This window comes from Schistocerca piceifrons, chromosome 9 (assembly GCF_021461385.2).
Source record: "Schistocerca piceifrons isolate TAMUIC-IGC-003096 chromosome 9, iqSchPice1.1, whole genome shotgun sequence".
Classification (NCBI taxonomy): Eukaryota; Metazoa; Arthropoda; class Insecta; order Orthoptera; family Acrididae; genus Schistocerca; species Schistocerca piceifrons.
In genome coordinates, this window is record NC_060146.1 from 32,599,217 (window position 1) to 32,612,476 (window position 13,260).

At 41.0% G+C, this 13,260-nt stretch overlaps 1 protein-coding gene across 1 annotated transcript in view; it reads left to right on the forward strand.

Annotated features, from left to right (window-relative positions):
- Positions 1-13,260, forward strand: part of LOC124716919 (acid phosphatase type 7-like) — a 186,348-nt gene that overhangs the window by 133,429 nt on the left and 39,659 nt on the right. The window contains exon 8 of the mRNA XM_047243490.1: positions 1,777-1,919. Coding sequence (XP_047099446.1) covers positions 1,777-1,919 — 143 coding nt within the window. The remainder of the gene's footprint in view (positions 1-1,776; positions 1,920-13,260) is intronic.

Here is a 13,260-nt window from a genome sequence, read left to right on the forward strand (position 1 = left end):
TAGGTAACCCCAAAGCCAATAATCGCACGAACTGAGGTCTAGGGACCTGGGAGGCCACGCATGACGAAAGTGGCGGCTGAGCACATGATCACCACCAAACGACGCGCGCAAGAGATCTTTCACGTGTCAAGCAATATGGGGTGGATCACCATCCTGCATAAACATCATATGTTCCAGCAGGTGTTTATCAGCCAGGCTGGGGATGATGCAATCCTGTAACATATTGGCGTACCTCTCACCCGTCACGGTAGCAGTTACAAAACCAGAATCACGCATTTCCTCAAAGAAAAAAGGCCTGATAATGGTAGATGTGGTAAATCCAACCCATACCATGACTTTCTCATCGTGCAATGGAGTTTCCACGACAGTTCTAGGATTTTTGGTAGCCCAAATTGTACAGTTGTGGGCATTGACAGACCCTTGGAGCGTGAAATGAGCTTCGTCGGTCCACAACACGTTACTCAACCAATTGTCATCTTCCGCCATCTTTCAAAACACCCACACCGCAAATGCCCTCCGCTTCATTAAATCGCCGATGGATTTTGTACGGATACGGTGCAACGTGCGATTGCACAAGCGCTGACTTCCCCGTGCGTGACGAACCCGCTACAGTCTCCATTTCTTCCTGAACTGTCTCAGCACCATTACGCTTTGTGCTCAGTCGGCCACTATGGGGTCATCTAAACAACCCGTGGCTTCGAACTTCGAAATCATTCTCGCCACAGCTGCATTTGTCAACAGACCTTTACCCGTTCGAATCCCCTTCCTATGGCGATAGGATTGTAACGCTGAACTAGCACATTCCCCATTCTGATAATACAGCTTCACTAAAAGCGCCTTTTCAGTTAACGTCAACATGCTGCGACTGCTGGCGCATCTGATTCTCTCTCTCATTACAGCTCCTTTTATACACAATTGTCATGCGCGTTGTGCTGTCCAGCGCCATCTGTCAGACATTTCGTGAACACTCTCTCTCTCTCTCTCTCTCTCTCTTTCTCTCTTTCTCTCTTTTCTTCCTCTCTTTCTCTCTTTCTCTCTTTTCTTCCTCTCTTTCTCTCTTTTCTTCCTCCCCTCCTCCTTATAAAACCCCATGTCATTCCAAGTATGTGTGTCAAATTTTACTCCTCTGTCTACATTATTCTGTGGTTTATTAAGTTTTCAAATTTATACTGACTTTTTGATCACCCGGTATATCAGTTTAAACCATTAACTTTGCTTGTTTGTGTGTTCGCGCTACGTAAGTGATGTTGCTAATTGGCTGACTACATCACTTGTCCTATGCTCTGAATATCCGCTGTCATCGGCTGGCGAGATCACGTGATGTGAGCTAAGACGGCTTACAAAAGCGCATCACAATCTAGATTTCAATGCTTAGGAAAGTAACATGTGGTGTTTGATAGAATCAGAATTTATACTTTCGTAATACGAAAATATACAGGGTACATGTTGCGTCACATCAAAGATCTTCCCAAAACGTGTTTCTTTCCCTGAGTTTCAGGAAATTCTATGCCCATGTATAAAACCATAACCATTCAAAGGATAAGTTTACAGTTCTGAGGGAAAATATACTGTCACTTAACATGGAAAAAGTGAGTTTTCACTTGGGAGAAGTTAATTTTTAGTCAGGAACTCCAGTAAAAGTCCGGGATTTCCCACCCCACCCCCCTCCCCCTCCCCCCTTCCCCCGTTGTCCGCTTATGTACCCTGACATCATTTCTGTATATTATTCTTTCTGTTATTGGTGTTACAGTGTTGTTGTTTGGATCTTCTGCACAGAAAGCAACTACTGCAGAGGCAAGAGCTGCGAGACCATGGATTGTGGCATTTGGACACCGTCCCATGTACTGTTCTAATGGTGGCCCTGCAGACTGCAATCACTACAGTTCCCGAGTGCGCACCGGAATTCCATTCTTGGGACTGTGAGTTGTGTTCTGTTTTGTAGATGTAGTAGTTTGATGTGAATGGTAGGACGACTCTTATTGAAAAGTCTGACATTCAGTTTTGTCTGATTCTGTGCTCTTTAACAGTCAGAGAAAAGTCACAACCACTCGACTGACTTCGGATCGCCTGCTTTTGATTGAAAGCTGTTGTTTCCATTTCATTCCATTCCATGCCAGGTGGTCTAGAGGTTCCCACATGAGCATCACAGAATTTGATAAAATTTTGTGTAAACATTTGCACGTGTTCCCAGTAAACAATAATAAGGTTTCATGAACACTAATAAAATACGAGGGTTGGAACTTACATAGTCGCAACTATTTATTCACGACCAATACAAAAGAGTTACATGTTTGCATCTGTTACTGTCCTTCAAAGTAATCACCAGCATTGTGTAGAACCCGTTGTCAGTTATGTGGAAGGCGTAGTATACCATTAGCAGAGCCTGTTCTGTTGATGGTGCGAATGGAGCGGTCTAAAGTTAAGGTGATTCTCATGTACGACTGTTGTCCTAACGCATTACATTCCTCAATGGCAGACTGTCAGTGCACAGTATTACTGTTCGTTTTTTCGAGCATCACCTGCGACCATCTTTGCAAAAGAAGCAGCGGCACTTTCTGCGCAACCCACCCATCATTTTGCACGACAATGCGCAAGTGCATACAGCGCAAGCTGTGGCTGCTCTGTTCAGTCAATGGGACTGGGAAGTACTGTACCATCCACCAAACTCCCCGGACTTAAGTCCTTGTGACTTTTATTTGATTCCAAAGATGAAGGAACCACTTAGTGGCGTTTGCTTCAGAACTGTTCCAGAGATTTGACAGGCAGTAGACCGCTCCATTTGCACCATCAACAGAACAAGCTCTGCTAAAGGTATACTATGCCTTCCACATGGTTGGGCAACAGGTCCTACACAACGCTGGTGACTACTTTGAAGGACAGTAACGGGTGCAAACATGTAACTCTTTTGTATTAGTTGTGAATAAATGGTTGTCACTGTGTAATTTCCAACCCTCGTATTTCTGGAGATGCTCGTTTGTTTGACCACATAGTGCAGCTATCAACAGTGCACCCACACGTTTTCGAGTATTTGAGATATAATATCCCCTGCAATATTTTCTCAAAAGAAACGAAACTAAGTCATCTTGTACTCGTACAACTTTTTACACCCTCTTAAGCAAAATAATAATAATAATAATAATAATAATAAAATATTTCATGAGCAATTTTCATGCAGATAATTTGAAGAAAAGCCAATTAATAAGCACTTGAAAAAAAAATTGTGAAGTTTAGCTGTTTATACCTCCAGAAGTCATCAGAGGATAAATCTGAAACTTTGCACTTAATAACTTACCAACATGAGGTCGTAGAATTTCATCCTCTTATTGACTTCCAATAGTTTACAGATTGAGGGCAAACTTAAAGGTTTCTCGAAAAACATCAAAAACAGCAATTTTTGGCCCACTTAGAAAAAAATCTTCTGCAAACTCTTTTAATCTGTGTTCAAATCTGGTATCTTTTTCCTAAGTCTTTCTAGTGAAAAATGTTTAAAAAAGTTTCCGGAAGACTTTTTATTCCTCTAATATTTAGAAAAATTGTAACTTTCCCTCATTTTGTAAGCTATTGGAAATCGGTATGAGCATGAAATTTTGTGTTCTACAACTTTGTATTGGTACGTTATTAAGGGCAAAGCTTCAGGTTTAAGAAACTAAATTTCACATTTTTTTCGAGCGGAATTTTTTTTGTTCATGCAATTTTGGAACGTGCAAATGTTCACACACACAATTTCAGTGAAATCTGTGATGCCCATGTGGGAACCTTTTCTGAAATTAGACAATTTGGAATGGAATGGAATAGAATGGCCATTTACCCAACATTTTCACATATTAATAGCTGGTTGTGATGTAAAATATCAGTTGTTATACTTATATTTACTTTATTAGTTGGCATCATGCAATTAAAATTTTTGTTTCTGTTTTCGTTTCTAGAAATTGTGCTTTATATTGCCACCATTTATCGAAATTCAGGGCCATCTTTTATCCTCAGTCAAGTTATAGGTTTTGTGAGATGCAGCTTCCACGAGCTGATTCCACCACACCTGATATGTTAGCTAACGTACTGGTGCACTTGCTCCTTTATTGCTTTTAAAAAATGACCCTCAGAAAATAATTAAGCTACCTCATGATACCATCATGTACCAATAAAGACGTCTAGTTTCTAATACAAGCCACCCTTGTATCAACCCAGACCATAAAAATACTATTAATACAAGAATGAAAAATGCTCTTATCATAACACACACAAAAGGCGATGGTGTCCTGGACAAAGTTGGGGATGCAAAAGAAGGGAACTAGCTTTTCGATTTATCTGGCAGCTTCAGACACATTTAAATCAAAACATATTGACATATTCACACTTTTTTTACTTGTTAGAATTAGTACCCATGATACACAATGTATTGTGCCAGGTAGAGTAACACGATACATGATGTCACCCCCCACCCCCGGAATAACTTGTTTCAGCTAATAGATGTATGCCCTTTAGCTTCATGATACTGTATTTTTTCAATGGGTTTCAAACTATGTAGCTCGTATTGTGGCAATGGATAAATATTCCATAAAACACTAGGACCATCATTAATTGCTCATATTTGTCTATCTTCTTACAAAACTTTGATCTATTTGCACATGTTTGAAACATATAAGTGGCATCTGAAAAAAAAACTCGTTTCAAAAAATGTGTTTTTTGCACATAAAACTTTGCTAGATTTTTGGAAGCAAGTTTTCAGTTTTATTTGAAAATATTGAAACCATTTCTGCGCATTCAGTTCACGTAAGAATGATTTTTATACTAATTTAAACCATCATATCATATCAACAGATAAAAATTATTGGGCAAAAAATTTAATTTAGATTTTATCAATTTATCTACCTTAGTGCAAAGTTTGAACTCGTTCATACTAGTTTAAAGTGTAGAAGTGATGGGCTTCAAAAGCTTCCTGCACGTATTTACATGTAAAATCCGAATGGTGCTCGTACAAATGGTGCCATTAGTTGAGCATTAATTTCAGCCCATTTAACATCTTTAGCAAAAGGAGTTAACCAATTCTGACCATTTGCCAACTCCAGTTCATTATTCGAGCATTATTCAATATACTGCAACATGGCTACAATGAGACAGATGCTTGAATAGCTATACAAATGGTCACTGGTCCAGGTTAGACAAAAAAAAATTTTATTCTGTGTTACTAGCTCAAGCAGGAATAGAGTACTAAGATCCCCTCCCCCCCCCCCCCCCCCCCCCCCCAAACTACAATTCTACTTGCAGCCTTCTCAAACATATTTATTGCAGTGCTGTAACAATAAATAATCGTAAAGTAAAGGTAACTATTTGCCAAGTAAAGGTAACTATTTGCCAGATATGTTGAGGCGCTGCCTCATCAACAGGCATGCAAACAAGATTGATTATGTTGCTAACTTTTGAATAAATCCTCCTTTGAAGATAGCAGAATACATAAACACTATCTGATCAAAAGTGTCTGGACAACCCTACGTAATGTGAAATTGACTACTAGATGTCATAAGTGGACCCACCAGTATAAGAGAAGGCAGAGAATATTGTGTTGTCAGCACAGAAGCAGTAACAGCGAATTGGGTCAGCCTGGAGAGTTAGGGATTTCAAGCCTGGGCTAGTCATTGGATGTCACAAAAGTAACAAGTCCATCCGGGACATTTCAACCCTTCCAAAGTAGCCAAAGCCAACTGTTGCTGATGTGAACGTGATGTGGAAATGTAAACGAACAACCACTGCCAAACCGACACCAGGCAGGCCTCGTGTACTGGCTGACAGGGACTGTTGAGCATTGGGAGTTACTGGTAAAAATGTTGCATGAAATCAGTGGAAAAAATGACTCCCATGTTCCAAAGTGTCACCAGTAGCCCAGCTGACGCAAGCTGACGCAGTGGTTGTGCATAGGGAATTAAAAAAAATGGTGTAAAATGGTCAAGCAGCTCCTGATGAAGTCATACATTTGTATAGTCTGTGCGCTCTCGCCCCCTCTCGCCCCCTCTCGCCCCCTCTCGCCCCCTCTCGCCCCCTCTCGCCCCCTCTCGCCCCCTCTCGCCCCCTCTCGCCCCCTCTCGCCCCCTCTCGCCCCCTCTCGCCCCCTCTCGCCCCCTCTCGCCCCCTCTCGCCCCCTCTCGCCCCCTCTCGCCCCCTCTCGCCCCCTCTCGCCCCCTCTCGCCCCCTCTCGCCCCCTCTCGCCCCCTCTCGCCCCCTCTCGCCCCCTCTCGCCCCCTCTCGCCCCCTCTCGCCCCCTCTCGCCCCCTCTCGCCCCCTCTCGCCCCCTCTCGCCCCCTCTCGCCCCCTCTCGCCCCCTCTCGCCCCCTCTCGCCCCCTCTCGCCCCCTCTCGCCCCCTCTCGCCCCCTCTCGCCCCCTCTCGCCCCCTCTCGCCCCCTCTCGCCCCCTCTCGGTGTGTGTAAGAAAACGCTAAATGCAGAAAGATATGAACAAACTTTTGTTATGTCAGCTACTGTGGAAGTCAGCACGGACAGGTGGCATTGAATTAGCCTTCCTGGAGGTGTGGTACTGCCCCCTCTTTCCACTGGGATGAGAGTCATCGCCTCCTTGGTGCCATTTCACAGCACTGCACTTGTTGTGCAGTCATTGCCTTAGGACTGCACACTTTTACAGCATTGTGTGCTGTGTACAGTAAAGGAACCGTATGGAGTGATTGTATCAAATAATGGAAACTTCAGGTAGGAATATCTGCCGTGTAGGAAAAGATAGTTTGTTACTTACCATAAAGGAGATACATTAAGTTGCAGACAGGCACAATTTAGACAATTGCATAAAGCTTTAAGCCACAGCCTTCATCAGGAAAAGAGAAACACACACGCGCACACACACACACACACACACACACACACACACACACACACACCATTCATGTACACAAGCAAGCAAACCTTGCATGACTGGCAGCTCCAGCATCTGTGGCCAAAATGCCGAATGACAATGCATCTTGTCATAAAGTAGCATCTCTGATCTTGTCATAAAGCAGCATCTCTGATCATTAATTTGTGGACAGTAACATACCTTAATGGAGTAATCTACCCAGAGTCTTGACCTGAACCCAATTTAAAACCTCTGGGATGGCTGAAGATATTGATCTCGCTCTAGACCCGAACATCACTGCTTTCTCCGGTTTCGGCTGTCGAGGAAGAATGTGCTCGCATTCTGCCACAGACATTCAGACATATCATTGAAAGTGTCGCCAGCAGAGTTGACGCTGCCATAAATGCAGAAGGTGGACACACTCCATATTACAGGGTGTATATGGCCCAGGAAACTCGGGAAAAAGTAGGAATTTTTCGTCTGAGAAACAACCTGATTGTTTTTAGAATTCCAGTAATTTTTCGTAGTTTTAGTTTTCAGTTAAATTTTGGTAATTTTGACTGGTAAGCCAGTGCTAGTTTTCTTGTGAGACCTTGTCACGTTCCCTGCATGCGACCAGTGCTGGCCAGTCAGTTTTCTTGTTTGGCAACAGACGTCACAGCCTACAGGGCAGGAACTCAAAGACAGGACTAGTTAACCCCAGAGACCAAACAGAACATGTGCCACCAGCCGACTTACAATCTTTCTCAAATGATTGTAAAGAAACTATTTGGTAAAAAAAAAATAGATTCTCACAGATTTTACTTCCCCTCTTGTTTTGGCATCTGCCTCCTTAAAATTCATTTTTAACTAATTACCATTAATGTACATGTGTATAATCTGCATTTTCATAAAAGAAATAGGTTGGCCCTTAGTCTTAAAGAATATACCACCAGATCTAATTTTGTGGATAGTTTTATCTGTGTAATTGATTTTCTAATTAATTGTGACTATTTCTAGTTAGTATCTTTGTTATAGGGTGAAATCGGTAATAGTTTCGTAACTTAAATTCTGTTGTTGACTTGCAAACAAATGTAAATTCTGTAGTAATTCTAAACATTTGGAGGAACAACTAATAGTATTCTTAAAGGATCTGTTTGGCTCTATTCGAAAACATGTTAGCAAAGCCAGTCCTTAATTATTTCCAAAGTAATTAACAGTTCTGTCAAAAGTATTGTTTGCATAATGATATTTGTTAATTTCATGATTTAAACAAATAATTTGGCTTAACTCTCATAGTAGAAGGAACTGTTAAAAAGAACCAATTTTTCAATGTATTCAGTTAATTTAATGAGTTAAGTTTTAATTGTAATTTCTGTAAATTTAACTTCGAACAATCTGTAGCTTCAGCCAAGAAACCTGTGTTGGTTGAACAACAACAATGCATAAACTTAACCGTGAAATAAGTGTCACACCAATAGGCAGCATGTAATAGCATTGACAGTGTCTGTTCAATTTATTTGGAAGACTGTGAATTGTGTGGTTAGGCTTTTACTGCTCGTAGATGTTAAACAGTAAACTATTACAGCAGTATGTGGATGTTTGCCTGCAGCTTATTAATTAGGCTTATCGAAAGTTAAACCATAGTGCACTGACCATATAACAGTGTCATTTCATTAATGGCCATATTTACTGTGATATTGTAGGATTAAGTAAACTACAGCAAGAATTTTGGAAAGTTTGCAGTGAAAAATAGAGGTCGCTATGAATTTGCGTTTGGTGCATGTTATGTCATATGCTGCTGTCTATGAATTGTAGTTAACATATTGAATTTTTCTCTACACTTAGAATAATATTGCTCTCTATTACCAATCTCAAGAAAATGGATCACATATAAAGTGCTTCATCCTGAACTAGAAAGCCGGCGAAAAAGCCAGAATGAAATATTCACAGAATTTCTCGTAACTCGTAAACAGTTTCAGATACTGAAACAAGAATTTTGCAAATGAAAGTACACAAGAGGAGAGTGTTCAGGCATATGATTAATATACAGAACTTCCATATCTACTGCTATATTCAAGTGACTACAGATTTTTTTGCTGAAATAATGATATAATTAAGTGCCATTGATAGCTGTTGAAATGAGATTTACTGTGGGTTTGGAACAATATGTGTCAAGAAATATAGTTTATTTTTATACGAAGAATGGGCAGTTTCATGAACTATTGACATGTCTTTGCATCAGAAATGAATATTTATAAACTCACTGTATTTTGGTGAAAGAAACTGATTAAATGGCAAAAAGAAGTCTTTTGTATTACTCAGAACACATCACTGATAATGTTTCTCTGAATAAGAGAAATTGCTACTTCTCTTGAAATTGTAGCAAAATCCTATAACCAGTGTAATGTGGATTGAAACTGGGCTACGGATTTTATGTTTCTCAATAATCTGAGAAATATGAAAACAATAGTACGTAGCGTGTCATCGTTTCTTTCCTCTCTCTCTATACAGAATGAGGGATCTTTTAGTGTGTCAAAGATAGTCATCACATCCAACAATAGTGTTTATCTGTTTACACCTTGATAGGTAGGTGACTGTTTTCATGTTTCTCAGATCATTGTGATAAAGAAATTCAATTCTTTGACCAGTGTCAAGCCACATTATTCATTATTAAACACACATTGGGGTTAGCATTCCACTGAAATTTCAACAGAAATGTCAATTTATTTTTGCTGCTCTTCTTACTCCCTTTAATTTTCTTCAGAGAGACATTATCAGTGGTGAGTTTTTAGTTACATTACCTTGTTGCCATATTCAAATCTGCTTCTTTGGCCAAAACACAGCAGAGTTAATGTCACTAACATTTTAATGCAGTTTAAATTGCAACAGAATTATTAAACAGTAACTGATGGAAAGACAGGTCAGTAGTTTATGAAAATGCCCATTCTCGGCATAAAAATAATGTGAAATTTCCAAATTTGTGTTGTTCCAAACGCACTGTAATTTTCGTTTCAACAGATATAGAGGACACTTCAATGTTACACCATTTCATCGAAAAAATTTGTAGTCACTCGAATGTCACGGTAGATGTGGAAGTTTCGGCAAATTAATCACATAGCTTGATACTCCCCTCTTTGCATGCTGCATTTGCCAAAATCTTGTTTCAGTATCAGAAACTGCTTACAAGATATGAAGAGCTTCGTGACTATTTCCTTCTGGCTTTTTTGCTGGCTCACAAGTTCAAGATGAAGTGAATTAAACACAATCCGTTTTATCAAGATTGCCCTCTTTGCATGCTGCATTTGCCAAAATCTTGTTTCAGTATCAGAAACTGCTTACACGATATGAAGAGCTTCGTGACTATTTCCTTCTGGCTTTTTTGCTGGCTCACAAGTTCAAGATGAAGTGAATTAAACACAATCCGTTTTATCAAGATTGATAATAGACAGCAATATCCTTCAGAGTGTAAAGGAAAATTCAGTACATTAGCTACATTTCATATGCAGCAACGTATGACCTAACATGTACCAAACGCAAATACATAGTGACCTCTATTTTCCACTGCAAAATTTCCTAAATTCTCTCAGTAGATTGTTTAATCCTAAAATATCGAAATAAATATGACCATTAATGAAATGATAGTTAATCACGAAGCTGGTGAATAAAGCTATAAGATGAGTGAGAATCAAACTTTTTACCAAATAGTTCCTTTTTAATTGGTTAAGAAAAATTGTAGTTCGGGCGGCTCACACACCTGCCGTTCAGACTCGAGCGAGCCAGCCAGCCAGTTTACGTGCTGAATCGTGCACAGTGTGGAAGGCTCAGCATGTGAGGTAGCGGTCACCCCTGCCTGCTAGCTGGCAGTTGTTTAAGACATCTAGCAAACCGTGAGACAGGCTTTAGGCTGTAGGCTGCAGAACAGATCTTGTAACAATAGGCTCGTATGCCATACAGCCTGACCTCTGGTGCTGCAGTTGTGCAAAAATGCAAAACTATGTAATAAATGTTATTTTATAATGGGTTATATCCGTATGAATTATTTTATCAGAGACAGTTGGAAATAGGTTTATTTTCTGCTTATAATTGTCGAAAATATAGCAAATTTTTGGTTACTTGTACTTTGCAATTTAGATAGATGATTGCTTAAGATAGTGTTTACAGAAGAAAGTGCACAAATGCAATAAGGTAGCAGTGCACTTTATCTAGTGCCACGCCGGTTGATGTCGGTTGAATGGTTTGTATGAGATACATGCCTGATAATGCAACATAGAAACTCAACACTAGGCCTAGCATCTCGGTCTGAAAAGAACATGTCTGTCAACGAAATAAAGTTCAAAATTTGGTATATTGCACACACTTTTATGTGGCATTTTTAGGATGTGTGTTTTTTTAACAGTTAGTGCATCAAATCCCAGTAGAGGTGGGGCCAGAACTACCTCATTTGTGACACTGCCGACATCAGTAAGCAACTGCACGGTAACTGTTATCGTATGCTTTGTTGTTGTGCATTGCTCATTGTTTTCTTTCTTATTTTGAGATGAGTGAGGAGACTAATCTTCATCCATCACTGTATTCGAATTGTAACTATCATGACACCACAAGGGATTGGCAATATTGGCAATCCCTACAAACATATCTCAGTTCTGCTTCCACAGAAACACAGGTGTAGACTGACAGCCATGTGCAAGGGAGGCAGGTCTCATTTCCCTGCACCTCTCCTCTCCACTCTGGTGATCGTTAAAACTTCTCGGTTTACTTGCCACGTCAAATTCAGATAAATTCTCGAGCTTTCCAGAGTTCCTCCATTGTCGTATCAGGGGCTAAGACTTAGAGAGACACTCGTCGAAAGCTCAGGTCTTTACCTGAATTTCGCACAGAACTTTTTATGCGAGGACCCCATTGGAGAGAACTTCGTAATTGGGTCATAATTCTAGTTTGTTTATGCTCGCGAGCGACTGCCAGTTTATAGTGACCACACTCTACACTAGAGTGATAAGAGAACGGAACCTATAAACGTATTTTGACTGTACTGAAAGTCTTCCCCTAATGTGTGAATAGTTAATTTTGGTTCTACTTGTATGCTAAGTACCTTGTAGGTTCAATCTGTAATGTTGTGAAGTATTGGTTGCACAGCTATCAATGCCCAGAAAAGGTAGAAATCAGTATTCTGCAGATTATGTAATTATTGAATGGGATGACAGAAATAATTTCAAGAAACATCTTAAATCAGAGAAGCACTCGGTTCACCAGCAGTAAAGTGCCACTCCTTCTCAGCAGAAACAACCATTTGGTTAAAGTTAAAATCGAGCCAAAAGAAGAAAACAAGCAAAGACCTATTTGGAAAAAAAGTTGCAGTTTTTACTAAAACAAACATTTCAATCAAAAAACTCCTCGATCTCCACTGCCCTCGCCTTCTTCTTCTTTCAGCAATCAACCCAAGGCTAGACATCGTGTGACAACATTTCCATTTTGAACAGCTAATTGTTTGTAAACAAAAACCATTTAGACAAAAATTTTGCAAAAATAGATGTGAAATTTGCCAAAAATAGACGATACATTTTACTAATGACACATTTAGACATACACTCCTGGAAATTGAAATAAGAACACCGTGAATTCATTGTCCCAGGAAGGGGAAACTTTATTGACACATTCCTGGGGTCAGATACATCACATGATCACACTGACAGAACCACAGGCACATAGACACAGGCAACAGAGCATGCACAATGTCGGCACTAGTACAGTGTATATCCACCTTTCGCAGCAATGCAGGCTGCTATTCTCCCATGGAGACGATCGTAGAGATGCTGGATGTAGTCCTGTGGAACGGCTTGCCATGCCATTTCCACCTGGCGCCTCAGTTGGACCAGCGTTCGTGCTGGACGTGCAGACCGCGTGAGACGACGCTTCATCCAGTCCCAAACATGCTCAGTGGGGGACAGATCTGGAGATCTTGCTGGCCAGGGTAGTTGACTTACACCTTCTAGAGCACGTTGGGTGGCACGGGATACATGCGGACGTGCATTGTCCTGTTGGAACAGCAAGTTCCCTTGCTGGTCTAGGAATGGTAGAACGATGGGTTCGATGACGGTTTGGATGTACCTTGCACTATTCAGTGTCCTCTCGACGATCACCAGTGGTGTACGGCCAGTGTAGGAGATCGCTCCCCACACCATGATGCCAGGTGTTGGCCCTGTGTGCCTCGGTCGTATGCAGTCCTGATTGTGGAGCTCACCTGCACGGCGCCAAACACGCATACGACCATCATTGTCACCAAGGCAGAAGCGACTCTCATCGCTGAAGACGACATGTCTCCATTCGTCCCTCCATTCACGCCTGTCGCGACACCACTGGAGGCGGGCTGCACGATGTTGGGGCGTGAGCGGAAGACGGCCTAACGGTGTGCGGGACCGTAGCCCAGCTTCATGGAGACGGTTGCT